Source organism: Myxine glutinosa, chromosome 5 (assembly GCF_964187855.1).
Source record: "Myxine glutinosa chromosome 5, kmMyxGlut1.1, whole genome shotgun sequence".
NCBI classification, from domain to species: Eukaryota; Metazoa; Chordata; class Myxini; order Myxiniformes; family Myxinidae; genus Myxine; species Myxine glutinosa.
The window spans coordinates 158704955-158731695 of NC_136265.1; the positions used below are offsets into that span (position 1 = coordinate 158704955).

A 26741-nucleotide genomic window follows, 5' to 3' on the forward strand; every position below is an offset into this window, starting at 1 on the left:
CGATATGTGGCCGAAAGTCATTTTTACACTTATAACCAGTGATAACTGGCACATGGATGGCATCTTCCAGGACGGGCAAATTTATATGTGGCCGAAAGTCATTTTTACACTTAGAACGAGTGATAACTGGCACATGGCATCTTCCAGGACGGGCAAACTCATATGTGGCCGAAAGTCATTTTTACACTTATAACCAGTTAGTTATTACTGGTACATGGCATCTCCCAGGACGGGCAAACTCGTATGTGGCTGAAAATAGTTTTTACGCTTATAACCAGTGATAACTGGCACATGGATGGCATCTTCCAGGACGGGCAAACTGATATGTGGCCGAAAGTCATTTTTACACTTATAACCAGTGATAACTGGCACATGGATGGCATCTTCCAGGACGGGCAAATTTATATGTGGCCGAAAGTCATTTTTACTCTTATAACCAGTTAGTTATTACTGGTACATGGCATCTCCCAGGACGGGCAAACTCGTATGTGGCTGAAAATAGTTTTTACACTTAGTACGAGTGATAACTGCCACATGGCGTCTCCGAGGATTTTTTCGCCCGCCTCACCGACAACGAGACCATTAAAGTGAGCTCCGTCCGAATGACCGATCATCCGTCCATGTACTTTTGCGTCCGCGATATTTCAAAAACCGTTGAACATTTAGCTTTCATATTGCAGATATCTATTCCTCATAATATTATCTGAACCTGATTAGATCACGGCTGTGATTGGCTGAATTATGTTGCCATGGCAACCGTCTCGGTAACTTGCTTGTGTGCGCGGTATTTCAAAAACCGTTCAAGATTTAGCTTTCATATTACGCAGATCTGTTCCTCATACCACCCATAAGGCTGGTGACCTGGACCTAGAGTTATCACCTCCTCGCTATCAACTATTTGAGTCATTTTGAGATATACTCAATCCCAAGGCTAACACTAAACGTTTTACAACCTGTTTAACATTAAGGTTTGAGTTAGGCAAGGTGGCGCTCTGATAATGCCATTGAGTAGTTCAACGTGGTATTGTGGTATTGTTAAAGAGAAAACACTGTGTTTAACATCCAACCGTACCTGTCTCTCCCTCCTCCTACCTCTCTTGGTGCGCAGATCAGCTGACGTGATGTCAAGCATGTCTATTCAAGTGGTGGGCATCGTGGAAACAATATTGCAGTACGCAGACTGGTTCTTTCATAATGGTAAATCTGTTGTTCACACTAATCTGATTGGTGTATAAACAAATCATACATCATGGTAATGTTCTGTAGAATTCCTCAATTCCTGAAGACTAAAGCAGATCACTCAAGTGGTATTTTTATTTTGGACGCACCACGTTGTATGTATGTGGCCGAAAATCTGGTCACTAAATAATCAAAGTTTGCGCAGGCATTATGTTTTCAGGTTGTCCGTCCGGCTGTCTGTCCGTCCGTCCTTCCATGTGTCCGTCCGTCCATGATAGGTTTTCGTTACCGCGATAATTAAGAACGGCTGAAGGGATCCAAGTCAAACTTGGTACAGGTATATTAATGATGGATAGATGAACTCATTAGATTATGGGGTCAATAAGTCAGAGGTCAGAGGTCACGTTAGGTAAAAATTATGTTACTGCACTAACTTATGAACTAGTAATGGAATTTGACAAAACGTAGTACAAGTATATATCATGATGCATAGATGAACTGATTAGATTTCGGCATCAAGAGTTCAGAGGTCAGAGGTCATGTTAGGTGAAAATGTGAAACTTGAAAACAGCTGAAGGGATTTAAATCAAACTTGGTACAAGTATGTATAATGATGTAATAATGTGAGTGGATCCATATCGGCCGTCATTAGGCCATTGAGTGATTAGATTATACCCTGGCCAAATTATAAATTCTTGCCTTCAACCTACAGGGCCACTGAATCGGGCAGCACAGGCACACCTCAGCAATGATGCAGCAAGCACATTAAATTAATGATCAGATTGCAGTCAAGTTTACATTTGCGTGATACGTGTACATCTTGTAGTTAGACAGATATAACCCTTGTCTCAATTTAACCTTCGTTATCACTCCTCCTACCTCCAACAACGTTGCTTATATAATAAAGAGATGTCTTTCCCTTCCCATATGTTTTACTTCCTCCACAACTCCTCCCATGTTTTCATCCCCCATCTCCCCACCCTCTCCCTTTTCCTGAAAAATTGCTTTCTTTTTACTCCTCCATGCTAGATGTCGAGTTTGATCAAACTGCGATCTATTCGATGGCTCCCCAAGCAAGCCAGGTGCTTCCTAGCACCTCAGGATCAGGTCATACTCACAGCACATCTTCTTCTCTGGACCAGGAGAATGGCGAACAGCGAGGAACCGACATGAACCGCTTGCTGCGGCCTGCAAGCATTGCCACCGATGTTGATCTTTCCCGTGAAATGCAACGTAAAGATGGGTATGTTGTCTGTGGAATTCACTCGTGAGCACGTAGTTGGATGCACGTTTGTTTGGCTTTGGCTTTTCTAACTTTGTGGAGAATTAACTAGCCATTAGGCCCAGGGCATTCTTCAAATAGAATACCTGAGCAATTCCATAGAAAGCTATTTTACCTTTATCCCAAAGCACCTTTTGGCTCTTTCGCGAGACTTGATTTCTGTATATAAAGACCGCCATTTTGCAATACCCCAGAAGAATTTTGCTTTGATTGTGAATTTTTGTGTGCAACTTTTGGGAGATTCAAAGGTAATCCCACCATGCCACAGGGATGCAGATGTCATAGGTCTGTGTCAGCATGTGTCGTTATTACTTGTGAAAATCGAAGATTTTGGTCTTGTGTGTTATTACTTGGCAAAAAAAAAAAAAAAAATTTTGCAAGTTGATCACTCCGGTTTGTGTGTGTGTTTGTTTGTCTGTCCGCTCACTTATACTTGCCTACAGGTCACAATTTTAAACCGATCTTCACGAAGCTTCACCAAATGGTTGAGGTGGTCATAAACAAGAAGCCTAGTGTTTTTAAGGTCAAAAGGTCAAAAGGTTTTTGGGGTCAATAGGTCAACATAGGCCAAAGGTCACCAACTTTGCCATATTTCTAAAATCCTCAATTTTCATCCGATTGACTTGAAATTTGAAGATGACTTGCATATCTGGTCACTTAATTCAATCGCCAATTATATTTTAGGTCAACATAGGCCGATAGGTCAACATAGGCCGAATTTCTAAAATCCTCAATTTTCATCCAATTAACTTGAGATTTTAAGTGCATTTGCATATCTGGACACTGAATTCAACCACCAAGTATTTTTGAGGCCAACATAGGCCAAAAGGTCAATATAGGCCAGATTTCTAAAATCCTCAATTTTCATCTGATTAACTTGAAATTTGAAGAGGATTTGCATACCAGGTCACTGAATTCAACCACCAATTATTTTTGCGATCATCATGGGCCAACAACTTATTATAGGGATTTCGCAAGTATCGTGCTATGCACCACATATTTTTTGTTTTATTTTATTTTTTCGTTGTGTTGCCAATTGCACCTGAAAGGTCTGTTGCGCCAACATTGATTGCAGGAACTTTATCTCTTTTGTCTTTTGGATGGATCTAGCTCACATGCTGAATACTGATCGATCAATCATTTTAATAGTTTGTCCCTTTTACTTTAACCATGGTGCCTGCATTAATCCATACATGTGTGCATCGCTACTAAAGATAAAAGTGTACATTTAACCACCTGCTGTAACGTGCATGGTCAATTGTGCATTGTCTCTTTTCATTCTGAGCATGTTGCTGATATTTGACACTGTTGCCTCAAAAATGGAGAAGCAATTTTGCGAAGGAGGTGAGAATAGTAAATCTAGATAAAGTACCCAATTTGTCAACATAGTATTTGCATGTACATTTTATAGAGGACCCACCACCCACCCACCTTTCCCCCTCCCCCGCCCCCCCCCCAACCCCCCAATCACCACACCACCCCCCTCACCCTCAGTTCTCATCTGCCTTCTAAGCAAAGTGAAAGACATTTTTGAGGAAACAGGCTTGTCACATGCATGTGGTAATGCATGCATGTTCCTTATATCTAACAAAGGGGTGCTGTCCTTCCATATATTCTCTGCATGCTGCTCTGCTTTCATCCACATCTTCACCATCCTCACGGTTGGGATCTCTGGGGGGGCTCAGCCCAAACCGTTTGTCGATCAAGCGTATGCCTCCGCCCATCGCGCCACGCAGAACTTCTCTTGGCGGGTGTTCGTTCACTAGTGTCAAATCTCTCCCTGAGGGATCTGACATTTTGGTGCATGTTACTGATGGGCACAACGTATATGACCCCACATGCTCCAGCCTGACATTCCCCTCACATCCCTCACAAGTCTCCTTGGGCAGATCACAGTCCGTTCATTCTCAGGAGGCAGCCAGGTGAGCATGTGCAGTTCCTTTGTGCACACTCAAATCTAAAGGTACTTTGGCATTGCATAACGATCGTACTTTAAAGTTGCACTTGACCCTGTAGGAGCTATCTATACGTGGAAAGCAGGAGTGATACTTGATAATTTTTGAGAGGAAGAAATAGTTTGCAAAACTCAAATTACAAAGTTCGTGTTCTTCTAAGACATAAAAATTGCATAATTTCAGTTGATTCATGATTCTAACGCACATCGTTCAACATAAGGCCCGTTAACGAAGCTTTTGCAAAATTGACACACTTGTAATTGTTTTCAAAGTTTTATTCATCCTTGCTCGTATTAATTGTCTCACCGAATTTGTTTTTAAAATCTGCATCGATATTGCTTGTTTGGTCACGTCACACGTTGCATGATCCATTGTGCAAATTTGAATACATTCCATCCACACTGATAAAGGACCTCTGACGTATTCATTTCAATTGGATGTGTTTAAAGTTCTCCAACAGGGGTGGAAAAGCAATTTTATTTATTTATTTATTTGTTTTTAGCACCTGAAATCGTTGGAATAACAAAGATCAGCAAAGCCTTGTTTCTGATTAATGCTTTGAACCAGATCATAAGAATCTTTGGTAAATATATTGGAAAAAGTTTTATAAGTGGTTGCATTTATTCATCTCTCCAAGATTTGGCTTCGAATCGCTGATTGCCTCCAATATCGATATATCAATTACCACGACAATTTCCCCAATTTTCCATGACTACCACAACCACCATTCAATGTTTGGTGTGGCATGAGAGTTTTGTAACAAATGTACTTGTTAATGCGATTTGCAAGGTTAATGGTGCTGATAGTTTGCCAGTTCGAACACCTATCTGTTCTGTATGAGAGTTTTTGTGTCTATAGAACATTCAGCCTAAATTGTTTGACTTTGGTGATTGCAAGGTTTAAAAGAAGCGACGTTGAATGGGTGGATGTGTGTGCTTGTTGAAGTTTTTGTGTTTCCGGGGCACGCGCATGGCTGGGTTCATGTCCAGGTTGGACGTGATGGCGTGTGGGTTGTGTTGGCGTTTCCATTAGGTGTTGTGTATGTGTGAGTGTGGTGTTGGGGATCGTGCATTGCTGTTTTTGCTAACCTTGTCCAGTTGCTTGCACCATCCAATTTTTGCCATTTGTATGAGAGGTGTGTATTGTGTGGGTATGTCCATAGTCACCCCAGTTAGACCACCCTCTCGGCTCTTGAGGTGCCCTGCTTCCAGTATCAATCTATGTCGTTTGTTGGACGTCATGTCTTGGACACGGGTCCCATCCAAGTCAAATGTGTGGCCACATTGTAGGCAATGACACATTATGGCTGACTGTGTCACATTCCCAAGCCCAACAGCTCTATCATGTTCATCTAGCCTTTGTTTCAAATTCCTTCAAATTTTCACCAATGTAGAATTGGTCACAGTCTCTGCTTGACAAATGTTAAACTACTGATTTGTCACCAGTCGATATTGTGTCCTGTCACCAGTCGAGTTTTGAAATGACATTGCAGATGGTGGGTAGAGGCTTGTATGCTACAACAATCCGTGCAGTGCGTATAAACTTAGTTTGGTCACAAATAAACGATCAGCAGCATGTTGTCCTGATGAGCCCAAAATAAGGGCGAAATCTAGATCGACATCTCTGCCTTACTCTATTTGTGACCAGAGAGCTTTAATCTCAATCTGTAAAGACGTGAGTACCATATGGATGCCTCCTAGTCTGGAGGTGATGTGTTGGTATAATTTATGCACATGACGTCAGCATCATAGTGTCAGATGTCATAGGGCCGGTCTGCTTCTTTGGTTACATTTAATATTCCTGACTGCAAACCTCCTGGCTGGTGATCAGCAGGCCAGAGACAATGTATCGCGTGGCAGGCGACACTTGTTGCTAACTGGTCGTGCAACAATTGCTGGGGTGAGACTCAATCTGCGCCTTGCTTCCTCGTCAAGTTAGGGGGTTCGATATATATATATATATATATATATATATATATATATATATATATATATATATATATATATATATATATATATATATATATATATATATATATATATGTATATATATATATATGTATATATATATATATATATATGTATGTATGTATGTATGTGTATATATATATATATATATAGATAGATAGATAGATAGATATATATAAAGTAATGACTTGCGGTTGGGATTAAGATCAAATGAATCAATTTTTAGTTCTCCAACCTTTAATGAGCAAACAAACAACTGCTCGACGTTTCGATCAGCATCACGGACAAACGAGCATCCACTGACCTTTCTCAAGAGTAAAGCAAAACAACTCTATACCCTCCCTTATATAAGGGAAAAAGGGGGTGGGGACACCGAACCCCCAATCAATGCCCTTCTGGAACAACTCGTGCCATTCAAATTTAAACCATACATCAAAACCGTTGCACCACTGAAACCACACCTTGGGATGTCACATCAAAACAACCGTTAAATCACACGTTGAATCAAACAAAACATAGCATAATTCAAATAAATCGATGAAAAATAAACAACATGATTAGTAATAATTTATATGTTTGGTGATGCAGTTTCCCTGGTATGTTTTCGCATGAGAGGGCCAAAAGCTAGTGGTAAATCCAACACCTCCTCAGTGAGCGACACCACTCATTTGTTCTGACGGAGTCCCGCATGTGGAGGAGTCTGTGGTGTCGCTCACAGAGGAGGTGTTGGATTCAATATTTCTGTCGCACTTATATCCATTTTCATTTTTCGAACTCCTTTTTGTCTAAAGGCAGGATTTCCTAGAGGTACGCACACTCACGTCTAAGCTGTCAAGCCTGGGTTTGGATCCTGACTTCAGCTATAAACTGCCATCCTGGTGTTTCACAGACAGGGTAATTCATCAATGTGCTGTCCCTCGGATGGACGTTAAACTGGGCGTTCCATCTGCTTGCATTACTTGGTGAACGTCAAATATCCCATGGTGTCCTTTGTGAAGAGTAGGCGTATTACCATACTACTGTATCGAGCATGAAGCCTGGTGTTGTCTTAGCGGTTAGGGTGCCGGTTGGGGATCCTAGGATCCTGGGTTCGAATCCCGTCGATCGCTGAATTAACACCAGGGGGGTTGACTCAGCCTGTCATCCTTCCAAGGTCAGCAAATTGAGTACCAGTTCACTGGTAATTCCCTGTGTGTGGCAAGAGGCGACCAACAGGGTTGGCGGCAGGAAGGGCATCCGGCCATAAAACATCGCTTCAAAAAAGGGGACCACGGTGCCCAAAAATGGCCAACTCCCACACTGTGGGGAAAAACGGACTCTAAAGGTGGTTCAACTGTATCGAGCATGGTTAATGATCTGATACTTTTGTCTTTGCATCTTTGTCATGCTGATCTGTCTTGTTCAGGCATTCCTTTTGCTTTTGATGGTGTTTGCTTGTCACTACTCATCTTCTTGCATCACAAAGTTATCGGATTGTGCTCAATAGCCAGGGAAACTGCTTCAGCAACCCTATGCAACTGAAGATGCAAAAGGAGTGGTCTTCTTCTTCAAAGCCTATAGCTCTAAAATGTCAAGATAACCAGACATTCCTTCCAAATTCCTCCTAAGTCTTTATTCGCTCTATCGGTTTGGGATTGGCTCACGTGAGGGTTCAACTGGCAATGTGTTAAGACAAAGTTAGCTTATCTGCGTTTCTCGGAAAACATGTTTGATTTGTGCCTTGCTCGCTGCATACCGCATCCTTCTTTTGCACGTTTTGAGTGGGATGTGTTCATGGATGCATATAGGAGGTGCCATTCGTATTTGCATGCGTAATGTACCCACTCCTGGCATGGATGCCAAGGTTCAAAGGATGAATTTTCATTGTGATATTTCAAAAGCCAACGGATGCTTCTTATGTTTTGTCCAACAGTTCCAACAAGATGAATGCATCGCCGGCCATGGCCCGTAAAGGAGCCGGTGGTAACGTCAACTCGGTCAGTCCAAATGTTACACACAAAGGTACGATGGAGGGGAAAGTGGAAGCAATAACTTGGTAATTAGTGGGTTAATCTAGGTCATTTTGGCTTGTAGACATGTTTCATTGAAGGAGGCCGAGCAAATTCTCAAAATCGATGGCTAATAGTGACAAATATTACTAATAGTGACAAAATGCTTTGATAATTTAAGAGCACCTCTGATAACATAATGGTTAACGTGTATTCTGTTTGTTTACTTATTTCAAAAATCTACGTATCGTTTGTATCTTAGTTTTTCACATTTGAAGTGCAATAAGAACCCCGTGCTGTGTTCACAGGTTATAAAAAACCGGCTCCAGCTCCACCAAAGGCTTCGGGCTCAACAATAACCAGCCTTGTGCAAAGCACTACACCAGGGGTCGAACACCTGTCCATATCCTCTATGCAGCATGACACGCCACATTATCAGCCTGGCCATCAAAGCTCCGTCTTGATACTTCCAGCATCTCCGGGAACCCCCGAAGCCCCGTCATCGTCTCCAAAAGCAAGGCCACACTCGCAGTCAGATATGCCTTCACTGTCACCGGGCAAGCCTTCGGCGCAGGACGTTAAGGCCGCCACCACCGCCATCAAACCACCTGTCCCAAAGCCTCGGGTCCGACCGACCATGCCCCCGCCACCTCAGCCAAGCAGCACATCTCCTGGAGATATGTCAGATGACAGCTGTGAAGAAATTTCCACGGGTATGTATTTTGGACAGGAATCTTTTCTTTTTTGTTGTTGTTGGCCTCAAATGAAGTTTGGTCACTGTATTGTTGACAGAATCAGTCAGGAATGTTTTTAGTGAGTGAGAGGGTTGTGAGCTTTTGTTGATGAAATCCATTTGGGATCATCACAAATGATAATTCAGCAGCAAATAGGCAGTCTTTAAGTAATTAATTTTGGTATCAAGTCTTAGCTTTTAGTTGAACCCAAAACTATCATGTGTTTATGGCGAGAGGTGTGAGTTGGCGATGGACCTGCCAAGAAGTGTCAAAATGGATTTTGAAATATCTATTTTTGGTGATTCACGTTTTCGGATTCAAGTTGATCCAAGCATCTTTAACCGCACTCGTAGAGGTAAAGCTAGTGAATGGAGTTAAAGCCCTTTCGGTAATCAATCTTCTTTGTTCTATTGTTTCATAGGTTTTCTACGTTAAGCTTTAATATGAGGCTCCCTAACCAGGTATCTTCAATGCAGGAGGCCATTAAGCCCATCAAAACCTGCGCAATGGTTACCAACCTATGGGGGTTCAAAGTGTCCGTGCTCTAGCCTCTTTTAAATGCTGAGCATCAAGCAAGGAAGCCGCACGTACACGTACCAATTAATAGCTCACCTGGAACAAAAATTGTTCAGGTGAGGTATTTGCTTCGCACGGTGTCCGTCAGGCAGTCAGGCAGTGAGTAAACACTTGGAACTTATTCTCCGAAACTACACAAACGGTTTTGATGAAACTTGACCACAACCTCCATCACCCGTGATGTACCAAAGTTTGGTCACAGCATTTTTTTTAAATCATGGGTTTACCTGCCAAAATAGGTATTTACTTTCTTCTCCGAAACTACACAAACGGTTTTGATGAAACTTGACCACAACCTCCATCACCCGTGTTGTACCAAAGTTTGGTCACAGCATTTTTTTAAAATCATGGGTTTACCTGCCAAAATAGGTATTTACTTTCTTCTTCTTTACACATTTTGTGGTGCATCCGCACCTACCAGTGGTTCCCTGGTTTACCTGGTAATCCTGGTTCTACCGGATGAGCCCAGGGGCATTGCCCATATTTTTTAAGTCTGGTATGACTAGGCCAGGGTTCGAACCACCGACCACCCCATACACTACCCATTAACGACACAGACTTTCTGTCCGATGGCTGATTGAAAACCTAAGCCAATTCAAAGTTAAACAATTCGCACTCACTCACCTTGTTCTGCTGCTTGTCCAATCATAAAATTAGAACCGATATGGTGTTTCATTATTATGCAAAAAAACAACAACAAATATTTGTTCAAAATGAACCTTGCGCCATCTTGAATCCGAGGCTTGGAATTGAAACGTATGTTCACCTGGGTTATTTATGCTGCAGAAGCTGTTCGGTTTTGCGCGGTTTGTTCAATTCGTGCATCTTTCGTTCAACATGTTCAGCGCTACGTAGAATACAGCTACTTAAATTGAGTTGTAAATTCAGGGTAAAAATCATGTATTTTTAAATTGTGCTTTTATTTAAAATACTTCATGTCCTTCGAAAAGTCTATCAAAAGGTTGTTTTTTTCGGGTCGCTGAAATGTTCTGCACTATACTAAATGTTGATGACCTCAAAATAGGGTTAAACATTTCATTGTATAAATCTCCCATCCATAGTGTCCACTACTTCTTTAACGGCCCTAATTATTCCCACCCTCTTGTGGGGTCAGCCAGGGAATCTCTACCAGGTATAAACTGTCACCCTGGTGTTCCGCACGCAGGGCAAGGCATCCATGTGTGTGCCATCCATTGGAAGAATGTTCGGCTCGAGGAACCGCCTGGCAGCATCGATTGTTGGTGGACGTTAAATATGTCACGGTGTCTTTTGCAAAGAGTAGGCGAGTTATCGCCGGCACCTTAAACAAATTACAAATTCCTCGTGTGACCATAACCTTTGCCCAGAGACCGCTTGGGCAGCACCGACGCTCTGTCAAGAGTAAAGTATGTATATTGATGATAATGAGATGGCCCCTCAAGTGGTTTTTTTTGTATACATAGTCGAGGCTCGTGGTAGGGTGGAGTCAGGTATGGAGGTGGACAAACAATGGTGGAACTCTGGTGGAATGGGGGGGCAAGAGAGGATGCATGGGTTGGACAAGATGGATACAGAAGGAAACTCTCAGGAGGGAAAACTGGAAACTTGGAAGTTTGTTCACTAATATTTTTGTTTCCTAACTTCATTTATTTCTTCTTCTTTTTTCTAATCCGACAAAGTTTTGAGTTTATTGAGTTTGATTTATTTATTGTTTGGAGAGTTAATTAGTTTACAGCAATCGAACCACTGACTTTTAAGGTTTTTATTGTAAAGGTAAAACATGTCTAAGTTGTAAGTGTATCCCCAGCACCATGAACAAATCCCAAATTCCTGCCTGGAGCGCAGGCAGCAAGTGGTCTGGTCTTCTTGGAGATTCCTTACCACCAGGTTGTACCGCTTGCCATCCCACAATATGGTTGTCGTCCAGGCAGCCGCTTCTGCACTATAAACATTCACTTAGCTCAGTTGCTGCGTCTCTTATGTGAACGGCCGCCTTCAAGCTAAGGAGGGTAATTATGAATGAATATAGGTTGTCATTTATTTATTTTATCTGTGATTAAAAAAAAAAAATTCAATGAAATATAATTTATTTAACGAAGGGCTGGGAGATGTTGCCTCTTATTATTCCATAATAGCCATGGTTGCTCTTACCCAATGGAAAGCAGGCACAGTCCACTGTTGTCTACTGTAGTTTGGGAAATAAATAAATTATAGTTTGGTGAAGATGTATGAAAGCCATGTCCTCTCCTGCCTGGAGTAAAATCTGAAACTCTGCTCCAGACAGGAAGAATATAATTCCAAAGTTAGCGGAATAATAATAAAAAAACAACTCTCCTTCCCATATTTCTGGCTGCTCTAGTGTAAGGTCAATACTGATGGCACATTTAGCATGATGTTAATGTCTCTTTTTAAAGTGGCCCAAACATTGCCTGTCTCAATATTTTCACAACCATCATACGAATAGGTACTCTGACTAACCGTAAAATGCTTCCCTTACCAGTGCTGTCTCTCTGATATGGGTCCTGGTTGGTTTGGCGGGAAGGAAGGTATATATTCTTCAAGCTTCCTTGAAACCCATCCGAATGCTATCTGCCTCATACAACACCCGCCCCCGCCACCGATTTACCTCCACCAAACTCCATCGATGCTATACTCACATCGCGGGCATGTAATGCATGTGCATTGGTTCTTGTGTATAGCAGGTCCTTCACGGAACAACTGCTTTAGAACCCGTGCACTCCATTTGCTTTCACCTTACCCCCGCATGGGGCTTCCTTCGGTCTCCTCCGAGACGTCACGCATCCCAGGAGCTTGCTTTCCTGCAGGGATGCGGAGACGTGCTTGGCACCGAGACACGTCCTGCTTGCTTTAACTGCACTGACAGGGATTTCCATTACTTTGGGATCCCTTGCCTCCGACTTGTCTAAATCCTGGCCTTCTGTGTTGTATGGGTGAACTGAACTTGTTTGGTGTCACATCATTTCCCTTCTGTCTCTCTTTCTCTCCTTTGTTGCCTCTGTTTTATCCAGCTGTGTGAGCAGCCGTTGTGGAGAAGCTGGTAAGCCCATTGCAGCCAGCCACAGCAGTAGTTTGTTTACAGTCCTGAGGTTGCCATGGAACTAAAAACTACTAAAAAGCTTCAAAAACAATTCTAACACCTTCTGTTGAACCCGTTAACAAAATTTGTTCGAGCTGTTGTGCACATAAAGCATCAGAGAGTGTTTTTGCATCCAAAGGTTGCTGTATAAGTCATTGTCTGCACTAACATCATGCTGCTGAACTTTATATAAACTCTGATAACTTGTTAACGTTTGCCCTACTTGTTCATGTTTCCATAAACAATGCTTGAAGTGCATTTCACAAAGGAGCCAAGCACCAAAAGGAAACGTATATTTATTTTTTCCTAAGAATAACACAGCAAGTATAATCTAACTGCTTTGAGGAAAAAGGCTTGCTTCAGGCATGGCAACTTGACCGTCCTCACAAAGATGTAATTGTCATAAACAAGTCCCTTTTATGCTCTAATTGCCATGTGTCTCCAGCAGTGACCGCAGACGAGGAGGATTCACCGACGCTGCCTGAAGTTTTCACCGAGAAACCCAAGCACGCCATGTCCATGGAAGAGCTCGACTCCGAAAGCACGGCACTCTAAAGCAGAGGACTTGTTTCACATTTTACCCTCTGCAGCATCCGCCACAAAGGAAATGCTTACAAGGAATCTCTCGCCATAAGGTCTCGGAGAGCTGGTGGACACTTGTACGAAAACATTCTGGATTTGTTTACAGTTGGGCCGTTCAATCACCCGCAAATCCGAGCAGCTCATCACTGGCATCGTTTTCTACCTTGAGATTTTTGGTTTTCTTTCGTTTCTTGGTCCTCATTATTATTTTCATTTTTTTTTTTCACTCACCCTCTGTGGCAGCCAGGATGGTCTTCATCCTGAGTAGAGGGACACATTATCACATTCAAAGTTTCGATGCTCAAAAAAGGTATGGGGTTGTCACTCGGTCGACGTGCTGTAATCTTCGATGACCCGTGGAATCAGCAACGTTGATCGATTCCACGGTGAGGAATTGCCTTGAGTTGACCAAACTACTAGTGGCAGAAATGAACTGTATGTATCCTCTTGAAATACCTGCATGATTTTAGGGTGATGCTTCGACTGTGTCGTACAATCTTAAGAGCATTTCCGATAGGGGAAATGTGCAGATGGAAGTGGTCGAGTGTAAAATACAATTTTTGGATCCATGTACAAGCATTGCCACAAAATAAGCTTGACTTTTTGGATACCATACCTTAAGCTTCTCCAAAAAAAAAAATCGGCATTAAAATTCCTTTCTTTAAGCGTTTTAAAACTTGTACATTCATTTTTACTTAGATTCGATCCTGCGTTTGCACCGATTCAGTAATTTCTGTTTCCTGGGTAGACAATGCATTTTGATTTGATCTGCGGAATCTTTATCATGACAGGAGAAATGCGGCTCGTAATTAGACAAGTTCTTGGTGATGAAATTCTGGTCCAAGAGTGTCTCATCCTCCAAAACCTTCCAAGTACCTGTTGGGTTCATCGCTCGTATTCATTCGGGTTTCGAAGTAAAGCATGCCTGTGTATGGATGGATGAAACCGGCAAGACGTTTGATTGCGAGATGCGAAACGTCGTGGGAAGCAAGGAGAAGCTGAAGTTTCAGGCGTTAACCGTTCGTTTGAGCCAAAGAAGTTTAACGTTTGAAGCGGCAGCTTCTCCTTGCTTCCCACGACGGTTCGCATCTCACAATCGACGTCCTGTTGATTTCATCCATTTTTTTCTACCCGTCAGCTGGTGCAGATTGACACTCGTCTACACCAAGAAGAGGAGTTTTTTCATTCTACCTGTGTATACGTTGGCTTCAAAAGTGCTTCAAAAGAAGCATCTATGTGCTTCAAAAGAAAGTCTTCTTTCGTTACTGTAGATGAGCCATCCCAAATTGGTAATCGATTTGCAAGTCTAGTCTGGACATGTCAGAAGATATTTTTCTCCATAATTTTACATCTTTCCCTTGATTAAGTAATCCCTCAGGATCAATATACGAGGAAGATGCCGAATAGTAAGGCTTCAGAATTACCCCCAAAGTCTTTCTTGCTCTAGAGCGTCAGCATTATTACTATAATTTCTATCTTGTGTTTATTCTCGAATGTATTTCTGCACTTTTGATACTTCAGTACAATGTTGCAGGTAGCCAGCCGATAGTCGCGCATCCCAAAACTTCAAACATACTTCGTCAAGCCAAAATACAGAAGCAACATTGTTTTTTTGTTGTTGTTGTTGTTTTTGAGTACCGATAATAAGGATAGCCGCACGACAAGCTACAACACGACCTTGATAGTTGTCTGCGGTGCGATTTACGCAGACTTCCCACCTCCCGACTCGGGTGCAATATCTCCAACAACATGTGCGAGCAAACTCATCAAATTGCTTAGTTAATGTTATGGGTAAAATTAAGTCTTTTTTGACAAATCGCTATGGATAAGCAATTGGTTTGTTGTACAAGTTGAACAAATAGCATTACGTAAGAGCAAATCTTTATTACGATGTTTTTTTTTTTCCAGATTATTTTGTCTTGAGCAGAAATGAAACATTCGCTGAGCAGGAAGTATGTGCTTTTTGATGACTTTTGTTAGCAATACAGGTCTCTTGGATCCCTTTCACCTCACCTGTTCCCTGTGCAGCAGACTGTTTATAATTTTGTGTTGTCCGTGTAGATTTGCATGCGAGTGTGCAGGTTCGTGGGTCTGTTCTGTGATGACGTCAGAATTCTGTTGCTCGAGCAAACCTGTCAGCCATTTTGTATGTACTTTTTGTGCATTGCGAAATAAACGGTGGACACAAGCTGCTGCTGTTTAATTTGCAATTCGAGGTGCCAATTTGGTTCAGAAACTCATTTCATAATTTCCTTTTTCCAAATGTCTCTCACACACACTCTCTCTCTCTCTCTCCCCTCTCCTCTTATTCTCTACCTCTTTCTCCATATATCCCTGACCCTCCCTCTACCTATCTCCATAATATATATGTGTATATATTGTTACGTACTCCCCCCTAAACCCTGCCCACGGTGTACCTCCGAGCCTAGAAAGGAGTCACGGCAGAAAGATGTGCTATTATGCGTGTGTCCCAGTGACCAATGGTAGAACCACACCAAGCAATTGATACAAAACCAATTATTGTATTCAAACCTCACACAACAAGCATTCTGAGTATTGCGCTGCAATACATGTCCCCTACCGGCAGTCTGTCGTCCGGGAAACTGTTGGGGAAATTACCAAAGTTCAAAGTGCCATAACTTTGTCAAAAATGATCGAAACGTCATGAAGTTCAAACTTGATCTGTAACTTATCATGAGGAAACCACGTACCAAGTTTGAAATCATTAGCGTTAAGAGTTTAGAAAAAAAGTCCAGAAAACTGTTCCTTGCATGACAGACTGACAGACTGACAGGCTGACAGACGGAGGGACGGAGTGCAAACCTGCAGTCCCCTCCGGTGTACACCGGTAGGGGACTAATAATAACACTTAACGCAAGTACAAGGAAACTCTCACTTGCACATCATAAACCATACAATTCCTATGATGGTACCACCAATATTTCCTTAATCAATAACTCACAGTACTCCAACGTGAGTGAACTGTAACATTTCCCAAAGTCACGGTGTCACGACACAAGGCCAAAGTCGATCCCCGCTCTGGCGATCACACAAAAAGGTCGTACTGAGACCTGAACACATGTCAGTCGACAGTCAAAGCTGCAGAAGCCGCTTGGTGAGAGGTCGGGCCGAAGTCGGTCCGATAATGGTTCACCCAAAAGGTGAGTGGAAACTCGCACCTTCCGTTCACCCGACAATGACGCTGACATGAACAATCAGCGGTTCTCACGCTGAGGTCGCTCCGGGAAAACCCACGACACACACGTGGACCCGGGCGAAGGGCTGGTGCGAGGTGAAATGGCGGACCGGCCGATAATGGAGGCGTCAGCTTGGTCTCCAAGGATGATTCACTCTCGGAACCAAAACCCGTCACGCAGGTTGAATTGCAACTGCAATAACGACACTGTCACAAGAATCCCTTTCCCGGAAAAACCAACATTCACTCGCGACCAACGTCCAAAGGGTCCGCTTGATGCCATGAAGCAGATAAGCCTTTCTTCTCCAATCTTTCTCGATCCTATCGCCTGCCTCCTCTTCCTCTTCTTCCGGTTTCTTCCTCACCCATTTCGTTTTTCTTCTGAAACACGATTTTTACCTTGTTTTTTTTTCTTTCTTTTTTAACAATCTTAATTTTAAAGACAGTTATCTCCATTTCACACCGAAACCGTAACAATAATAGTGCCTGAAACTAAAAATGCTTCAAGTAGATGAAAACCACAAAGACAGAAGTAACGAATCCGTAACTATATATATATATATACGTATATATATATATATATATATATATATATATATGTATATATATATATATATATATATATGTATATATATATGTATATATATATATATATATATATGTATATATATATATATATATGTATATATATATATATATATGTATATATATGTATATATATATATATATATGTATATATATATATATATATATATATATATATATATATATATATATACATATATACATATATATATATATATATAATATAATATACGGGTGACCCTCACCCTCGTATAACACATGTTCTGATAACACGTTTTCGCAAAAGCACGGATTTAATTAATAGCAACTTTCACAGCAAAAAATTTCAACATATATACATACATACATATATACATACATACATATATACATATATATATACATACATATATATATATATATATATATATTGTTACAGACACGACTTTGATGTTAAGGTGGGCCGAGCGGAATGGCCGTCGTGTCCGCACAAATTACCCGATTGTACCCGAACGTTGACGAAGCCGCGCCACGCTGGCTCAATAAGGAAAAAGAAGACACCCGGCTGGGTTATAATGACAGACACCAATGTTTCGATTCTCAATTATATTCGTAAGGAAAGGTTAGATTACAGGGGCTAGAGGTATATCACAGGAAGACAAGCACTTAGACACACTCTTATATTAACCCCGGACAGACGACAGGTAAACGGGACAACGGCTGACTCACACGGCAAGGAAAGGCAGATAGCGATGGCTCAAGGTGCACTCTTGGCTCAAAGCAGGGTACAGTCCGGTCCAAAGATGCGGGGAGGTCACAGCGCTCGGAGGGGACGTTCTTTCTCAGGCGGGTTCTCTTCCTCTCAGCGATCGCAGGCAACGTTCTTTCTCCAGCTGGGGGCGCATCTCACTCAGCGCTCGCAGGTACCTCTTTCTCCAGCTGGGGGCGCATCTCTTTTCACATCCGGCGCGGGGCCGCGTATATCCGGCGGGGAGTGACACGCCCTCGGCTCGCTAGCGCCGCCCCAGATGGAATCGGTCCGCCCTTCTGATTGGGTGCGGGGGGTTACCAGGCTCCGCCCTTGAGGAGGAGCTGACAGCCAGCCCCTCCGTGGTAACCCCGTGGTGCGCGTGGTCAATGGCGCTAATCGAGCCGGTGTGAGGACGCATCCTCCCCCGCGCCGCCGCCATCTCCTCTGTTGTTGTTGTAATTGTTGGGGAAGAAGATGGAAGGAGGTATGGGAAAGGTCCTAAACTCACTACTGGTGCCATATAATCACATTCTGGTGCAACGAAGAGTCATAATTAATGGAAACGAGGCCTTAACTGACATAGACTAAGAATAACTAGCAAGATGTCCGAAAGTTGTCTACGTGTGGTGCGGTGGACCTGGGCACGACATTTAATGGGGGAATAAGGGGAAGGTCGGCTCTACTGATTGTTGTTTACAGACAATGGGACTAGGGAATGGGGGATTGGGGATAGTTGGGGAGTATTGGGGAAAATAGGGGAATATTTACAAGCGGATATGGAGGCCAAATTCCATATTCGCAACATTGCACCCTTCTCTACCCTCGGGGCGTCCCGACCCGATAAATTTTTACCTACTTTAGTGTGGCACTCAGATGTAGTCCCTCTACTATTAACTCTACCCTGAGTGCGACAGTTTTACAGATGTTCACAAATGAGTAAATATGTCCCCCTGCGACGTTGCACCCTTCTCCTCACAGAAACACACCCACAGGATAACCGAATCCGGAAAGAATTCTCAAACTACACATACAGCCGGTAGGGAGCATTATTTACAAGACTACGCTGCTATTTACACTACGATCCAGGACCTGTTTTTGGAGGAACACATGCAGATGTTATGCATAGAGAGAGCGCGCTTGCCAGCATCGATACACCAACCCACGAGTGCTCTGTGGCCGACGGCCTTTAATAACGTGCAGAGCACCCCATCCCAGCATCAAAAGCACCACCCCACCACCAATCGGTGCAGTCACCATTGTTCATTGGAATAAAAATAAATTCGACAACCCCTAACCCTGCAGGTGTCTCTTGCTCTTCTTGTGGTGCACTTGGTGTTAACTAAAAGTGGTTCACCTGTATGGCATAGGTGCCACGTTGACCCATAGGTCCATCCCCGGGTGGTGCTTGGCCGCAAACGAACTGCGGTCCATTGTGGGTGGCCACAAACATTGCGGTCCATATGGTGTATCGATCCCGGCAGCAAACAGCGAAAGTGCAGGCCCACAACTGCGCAGCCAGCACCTCTCTCTCCTCTCTCTCTACCCCAAAGCCAGATCCTCGGAGGTGGGAGACAAAAGAAGCAGACAAGTGAGTAAGGTGGTAAGGGCGCAAGAGTGCACGCAATGTAAGGTAATGCACACTGGGGGCACATGGGAACCAGGTGAGACAGGTACGTTCCTACCGTACGCTCCCCCCCCACCAGGTAACCTACATGGCCCCTCCCTTACCCCTTACTGCATCCACAAAACACAACACTACCCATAAACATCTACTTTACAAATCAACAAACATCCCTACTGTCTTCCCCGTTCCTCCCATAAACCAAATTCGTCTTCTCTCCCTCCTAACCAATCAAATTTGCCATTTTCAACTCAACATCAAAATTTGCCATTACCAATTCATCATCAGTCCCTCCTAGGGAGGGAGAGATGGAATCACCCCAATGTCTCATCCACGTCGTGATGCGTCTCACAAATCCACAGCAATCTCATTTCCTGCAACAAACAACGAAAACACAGGTGTGGAGTCATCATCATCACCACAGGTAAGTGGCTGCGTATGGTGCGACAGGTTCATCAATCCTAACTATTTCCTAAATGACTTTAACAACTTTACACTACCCGGGGTCTTTCTCCGGCCAAACCATTGGCCCTCTTACACTATGGGTTCTAAAAACCAATTCCCATTGGCCAAACTGTGGTGCGCTTCAATTTGGGGTCTCACTCCCCCGATTCATCTCCCGGTGCCCTCGCACAATTTCTGGGCTGCGGCGTGTACCTCTCCCAGTGGGTCTACCCACCTGCACACCTCCACCACTGCAGTTGCCTCCGAGCTTACCTGCTCCTTTCCCTAACCTAACTACCTGGGGAAGGCCCTCTGGCACTCTCCCCACTCGGTGCCCTCTCTGGCACTGGGCTACCCGGGTCCGTCCTCCGGATCCTCGGGCCCCATCCACAACTCTACCGGCTCCCAGAGCCCACCTGCGGCCTCACCTGGCCGACATCCTCACAGTGGTGGAGTGCCCAACCAACTACACACACTAACAGGCTACACGCCCAGCCATTTCCACAACACTAATGCACCCATCCATGTACCATTCTTTCACCCGCACCACAAATGCCAATATCCAACCACAATTTACCTGTACCCTCTACCTAACACTTACACTACCCGCCCCGGGTACTCGTGAAAGGGGTCCACTCTTCCCCCATCCACACCTTCGCACCATGCACACCACTCCGTACCACTTACTCCAACTCTCTCCACACACCTGTACCTGCACACCTGTGCTCTCACACCTGGTGCCACCTGCACCCTTCTCTCCCCAAGCGCATTCGCGCTGATCTACAACACTCACTACTCACACACTGTTCCACACACCTGTCCAGTTGCACACCTGTGCAATCACACCTGTTCCATCCTCACACACACGGCATCATCTCAGCTAACTACTCCCCTCTGAAACTTGCGCTTCCCAGTCGTCCCTTTAAACTATTGCGCTCCCTCGTCATTATCATCCACACTAATCTACCTGCGTCCCCACTACAGGTATCAGTCACTAACTAAACTTAACGTCACCTAATGTCAATCCTCGCTAGATCCCTACACACCATATCCTAACCCACCCGGGCTAGTTTTCACTGCCATACACCCCATAAGCTATTGCTCCTTTGCCCCACATGGGAAGGATGGTGGATTTGCCATCCCACCACATCGGGGGTCTCTCACTACCAATTTTGCACATCAAATTTCAACAAATTAAAAATTTGCCAATCACTGCCCATCATCTGCCAATCACTACTGCCAATCCCTTGCCAATCATCAAATTTTGTTTTTCTCTAATTTTGGGTCCAAAACACTAACCTCATCACCCAGTCTACTCACTAATACCTCTCGGTGCGCCAATCCCTGTCCAAAGCCCGGCTTCGTAAAGCCAAGCCATGAATGCGGGTTGTTCTGTGCCAGCGGCTGGATGCGTCCAGCACTCGGTGCAGGGAAGGAGGTTTACCCGGGCCGAGATCCCACGCACCATCTCGGCACGGAGCCATCCCATGGCTCGATCTCGGCCTGCCGGAATGCCTCACCAAAAAGTGGTCGCCATGACGACCCTTCCTATCCTGCCGCCCGCTCCGCCTGGTGGAGCACGGACGCGGCCGTTCAAAGCGAGGCCCAGCACGCACCGAGGGCCCGCTTCGGCTAAAAGTCGTTCTAAACTCTATCCCGTCTAACGTCGATGCTTCACCTGGACGCTTACACCCCGCAGCGCGTTCCTTGCTCACACATCCAGCCGTGCCCATGCTCCTCGTACCTTTCCTTACACACCCAGGTACACCCATTCCACTCACAGCCTTGGTCACACACCTGACCACCGAACACTTTGGCACACATTCGTTGGTAGCACACCTCACCAACACACTTCTTCGCGCCCCCTCCTCGGTCACCTCCTCTGTGACAATCACAGGTGTGCTCTCATTCGCACACCCAACCACGTGCCTCACCACTAATTCCAGCGTGCATTCCCACTCACGCTCTACCATTCCAGGTGTGCATCCTTCCATCCCAGGTGTACATCCTCGCTCACCTGTCACAACTAACTCACGCTCCGTGTCACTCTCACTACTTTCACCTCCATTCCTGACAGCGCACTCACCCTTACTCTTGACAGCGCACTCTTTCCCCATGCACCTGTCCGTCACACACCTTTCTCGCGCACACTCTCCCGTTACACCCTCTGTAACACTCACCACAGGTGGACACTCTTCCTTACTTCTGACAGCGCACTCTTTCCTCATGCACCTGTCCGTCACACACCTTTCTCGCGCACACTCCTGCGCACACTCTCCCGTCACACCCTCTGTAACACTCACCACAGGTGGACACTCTTCCTTACTTCTGACAGCGCACTCTTTCCTCATGCACCTGTCCGTCACACACCTTTCTCGCGCACACTCCTGCGCACACTCTCCCGTCACACCCTCTGCAACACTCACCACACCGCGCTTCCACGTGCTCCCTCGCACACACGCTACGACCGACTCACTCTCGCCAGCACCCTCACTACTCCTTGGCACGCACTTTTTCCTCACACACCCCAGAGTCGGACTTTCTCGCACACCTCCTCTTTCGCACACCAGACCTGTCGCACACTTCACCAACGGCCTCTCACGAACACCCGGGTCCATCTCGACCCCCAAGCTTATTAAATCCCCTGGCGCATCATACGCACGACCATATTGGTCACCACTTACACCGGGTCCTCTTCCTCTTCGCTTCTCCTCCATCACCTGTGAATCCCTCATCCGGTTAATGAGCACATCATCACGATCCGAACACAGACTTTGGACCAATTCTTTTACTTCCTCCTTTATTTCTTTCTTATCCTTTCTCCGTCGCTTCTTAATTTCGCTCACCCCTTCTTCCACTTCTTCTAATTTCTGCTTCACCTCTTTTATTCCCCGGTACGTCTCCTCAAGCTCATCCTCTAAGGCTACCTTGACCGTTTCCAGGTGCGTCCTCACCTGCCGGTCCTTCGTCTCCATTACCTCTACCACCTCGTCCAACCTCGCTGTCAGTCCCTCTCGTACCATCTGACATTCCCTCTTCGTCGCTATCAAGTCGTCTTTTAGTTCTTTCTGTGTCACTTTTAACCCTCCTAATACCGCAGTGTTCCTTTGAACCTGCTCCGTTAGTTCTTTTTGTCCCTCCGTCAGCTGTTCCACCTCCTGCGTCAGGACCTCTATGCCACCCCGGAAACTTTACAGTCCCCTTTCTCACCTCCTTCTCCATGCGCTCCTTACAGTGCCTCACCTCCTCGCGCACTCCTCCGACCTCCTCACTCACTCCTCTTCTGATCTCCTCTCCCATCACTTGCATCTCCTGCCCAGATGCCACCCTCATCTGCTCCATTTCCTCCCTGTGAGCATCCAGTTTGGTTTCTACCCCCATTCTGACCCCCTCTATCTGCTGCCCCATTTGGTTAACTTCCCTTTCCGCTTGGTCCCTCATGTCCCTCAATTTGCCTTCCATGGTGTTTTCTAACCCCTCTAACCCATTTTTCACTCCCTCTATCTGATTCTCCTGAGCGGCCATTCTGTTTTCTACCCCCATTAACCCATTTCTCACCTCTTTTATCCCGTTGTCTAACCCCTCACCGGTACCCCTCGCTTCGTCCCTCATTACCCCCATTTCGTTTCCCATTACCCCCAATTGCTCATTCTGAGCCTCCATCCGGTTCCCCATTACCCCCAATTGCTCATTCTGAGCCTCCATCCGGTTCCCCATTACCCCCAATTGCTCATTCTGAGCCTCCATCCGGTTCCCCATTACCCCCATTTGGTTTCCCAACCGCTCACTATCAGCCCTCATTCCCACCATTTGTTCCATAAGGGCCCTCATTTGCAGGAGGAAAAGGTTCGAATCCACCAGGGGCGCTGCCGCGGGCGTGGACGCCGTGGCCACCTCGTGCGTGACAACGCTATTTTGCGACCCTGCCGCCCTCACTGCTTCGCTCTCCTCCTGTCCCTCATGTCCCTCAATTTGGTCCTGGACCGACCCTGCTTCACTCTCCCCTACCGGACCCCAGCCGTCTTGATCCGCCATAGCGCGACTTTCAAAATTCGAGTTTCGTAACACAAATCCAAATTTTGCTGTTATAATTTCGTCGAGCGCAGTAACCGCGGGACCGCGCTCCGGATCGATTTTGTCGAGCGCAGTACGCGCTCCGAATCGATTTTCCCTCCCAAAATTTGGGCCTAACTAATTTAGTCCCGGGTCCGAATCTCACTCCTCGACACCAATTGTTACAGACACGACTTTGATGTTAAGGTGGGCCGAGCGGAATGGCCGTCGTGTCCGCACAAATTACCCGATTGTACCCGAACGTTGACGAAGCCGCGCCACGCTGGCTCAATAAGGAAAAAGAAGACACCCGGCTGGGTTATAATGACAGACACCAATGTTTCGATTCTCAATTATATTCGTAAGGAAAGGTTAGATTACAGGGGCTAGAGGTATATCACAGGAAGACAAGCACTTAGACACACTCTTATATTAACCCCGGACAGACGACAGGTAAACGGGACAACGGCTGACTCACACGGCAAGGAAAGGCAGATAGCGATGGCTCAAGGTGCACTCTTGGCTCAAAGCAGGGTACAGTCCGGTCCAAAGATGCGGGGAGGTCACAGCGCTCGGAGGGGACGTTCTTTCTCAGGCGGGTTCTCTTCCTCTCAGCGATCGCAGGCAACGTTCTTTCTCCAGCTGGGGGCGCATCTCACTCAGCGCTCGCAGGTACCTCTTTCTCCAGCTGGGGGCGCATCTCTTTTCACATCCGGCGCGGGGCCGCGTATATCCGGCGGGGAGTGACACGCCCTCGGCTCGCTAGCGCCGCCCCAGATGGAATCGGTCCGCCCTTCTGATTGGGTGCGGGGGGTTACCAGGCTCCGCCCTTGAGGAGGAGCTGACAGCCAGCCCCTCCGTGGTAACCCCGTGGTGCGCGTGGTCAATGGCGCTAATCGAGCCGGTGTGAGGACGCATCCTCCCCCGCGCCGCCGCCATCTCCTCTGTTGTTGTTGTAATTGTTGGGGAAGAAGATGGAAGGAGGTATGGGAAAGGTCCTAAACTCACTACTGGTGCCATATAATCACATTCTGGTGCAACGAAGAGTCATAATTAATGGAAACGAGGCCTTAACTGACATAGACTAAGAATAACTAGCAAGATGTCCGAAAGTTGTCTACGTGTGGTGCGGTGGACCTGGGCACGACATTTAATGGGGGAATAAGGGGAGGGTCGGCTCTACTGATTGTTGTTTACAGACAATGGGACTAGGGAATGGGGGATTGGGGATAGTTGGGGAGTATTGGGGAAAATAGGGGAATATTTACAAGCGGATATGGAGGCCAAATTCCATATTCGCAACATTATATATATATATATATATATATATATATATATATATATATATATATATATATATATATATATATATATATATATTAGGGTGGTGCTCAAAATAATTTTTTTTAAATATTTACTGGGACATGGCTTTATGTTGTTCCTTTTGTTCCAAAATGAAAAGACACCAAATATGAAAGCAATCTGATTTTATTTAGGGGTGCCACATCAGCCTTCAAACTAAAGGTGTCTACAAAACTTTTCTATATATGGATCGAAAGCAAAACCAGAAGCTTGTTTTATGAAAATCCACCCTCCACCCACTTTCTTTGTATTCTAGCAAACACAAGTTACAATAGCTGCACAAATAGCACTATATTGCTATGAAAACTCAAATTCAATGATAACAATCCAAATGTTCAGTTCATAAAATGAAGAGACACCATATCACATAATATTAAAAAACCCAAATATAATGAGAAATGTAACTCCTATTTCTGGGCCTGTTTCACCACTGTTGCCTTCTTGGCATCGGGGTACATCTTCCTGTGAGCAGCAACAACTTGGAGCAGAGCTTGCTTTTGCTCTTCATCCTTTGTAAGGAGCTTATTGTAGTCTTGTATCAATGCGACACCCCTTTCTGCCCTGTCGTTCACCATGACTAAGCCACTGGCGGCTTTCTTTGCTTCCTGAAAGCTGGTTTCTTGCTCCCATGAACCAGGATCCTTATCCATCCAATTAGTTGGGGTCCCTAGGATGCTGAAGAAATGCTTGGTGTGTTTTGTTATGAGGCCAGCGATTGACAGGGCGGTTCCTCGTTTGATAGCTGGTCTCTTTGGAGAGGGGTTTTCACCATCATTTTTCAATGCTTCAATCATATTGATCTTGCTTTCTTTGTCAATTCTGGTGTCAAAGAATGCAAATGCCACTAGTACTGGGCTCATGTACCACGTGTGGCGGCCAAGTGCCTTCAAGGCTGCCTGAGCCATCTTCTGATTGATTTGTTCAAACTTTTCCAACTTCTTGAAGAGGTTAATGTCATTCAGGGGAGCCTCGATAGCTTGTGGAGCCCGAAACCAAGCCTGTACATACACAAGGCAGACAAAAATGTTGAAGGCTCGGAGTTCTCTCGCCTCTCGAAGTGTCAAGTGGAACTCTGACCGAAACATGAACACCTGTAGTGAATATAGTGCTTTTTCCATCCATCTGGCTCTGTGCATTGCTCCTGGAGCCATGATCCGGATTCCACGAGGTGGGATTCCTCTCATGTAGATGACAGTCAGTTCTAGGAGTTCACGATAATCATCTCGTGGCTGCTGATCTTTCAAACACACAAGAGCAAATTCCAGAGCTTCATCCATCATGTCATTGTTCTGTGCAAACTCAGCTGCCGTATCAGGATCTGTGAATCCATTTTTTGGTTGGTGATGGGCAATGGACGGCCACTCCGCCTGAAACCGCTTAAAAAGCTGGATGTCAGGGCCTGATGAAGGAC

General features: G+C 45.0%; 2 protein-coding genes across 17 annotated transcripts in view; one reads left to right on the plus strand and one right to left on the minus strand.

Moving 5' to 3' along the window:
• Positions 1 to 15527, plus strand: part of LOC137410945 (rho GTPase-activating protein 44) — a 138698-nt gene extending 123171 nt beyond the window's left edge. The window contains exons 15-22 of one of the 15 annotated variants that reach the window (XR_013623601.1): positions 1109 to 1197; positions 2209 to 2422; positions 4147 to 4383; positions 8296 to 8384; positions 8680 to 9084; positions 12161 to 12206; positions 12690 to 12718; positions 13203 to 13563. Coding sequence is in view for 9 of the 15 variants with exons in the window: in XM_078778920.1 (XP_078635046.1) it covers positions 1109 to 1197; positions 2209 to 2422; positions 4147 to 4383; positions 8296 to 8384; positions 8680 to 9084; positions 13203 to 13312 (1144 nt within the window). In the remaining 6 variants the exon portion in view is untranslated. Of the gene's footprint in view, positions 1 to 1108; positions 1198 to 2208; positions 2423 to 4146; positions 4384 to 8295; positions 8385 to 8679; positions 9085 to 12160; positions 12207 to 12689; positions 12719 to 13202 lie in introns of all 15 variants that reach the window. The other 14 variants (XR_013623602.1, XR_013623600.1, XR_013623604.1 and 11 more) reach the window with 14 other exon arrangements.
• A 5288-nt stretch (positions 15528 to 20815) lies between these two features.
• LOC144892402 (uncharacterized) lies at positions 20816 to 22992 on the minus strand. Of its 2 annotated transcripts, none has more exons than XR_013623606.1 (2): positions 22148 to 22992; positions 20816 to 22036 (listed from the first exon to the last, which is right to left on the minus strand). XR_013623606.1 is itself a non-coding variant. In XM_078778932.1 (2 exons), the coding sequence occupies exons 1-2, from the start codon at positions 22936 to 22938 to the stop codon at positions 21235 to 21237; spliced, it is 1470 nt and encodes a 489-aa protein (XP_078635058.1). In that variant the 5' UTR covers positions 22939 to 22959; the 3' UTR covers positions 20816 to 21234. The 2 variants fall into 2 exon arrangements, 1 of the variants encoding a protein (XP_078635058.1); XM_078778932.1 differs by having other exon boundaries at positions 22271 to 22959.
• Positions 22993 to 26741: the final 3749 nt, after the last annotated feature.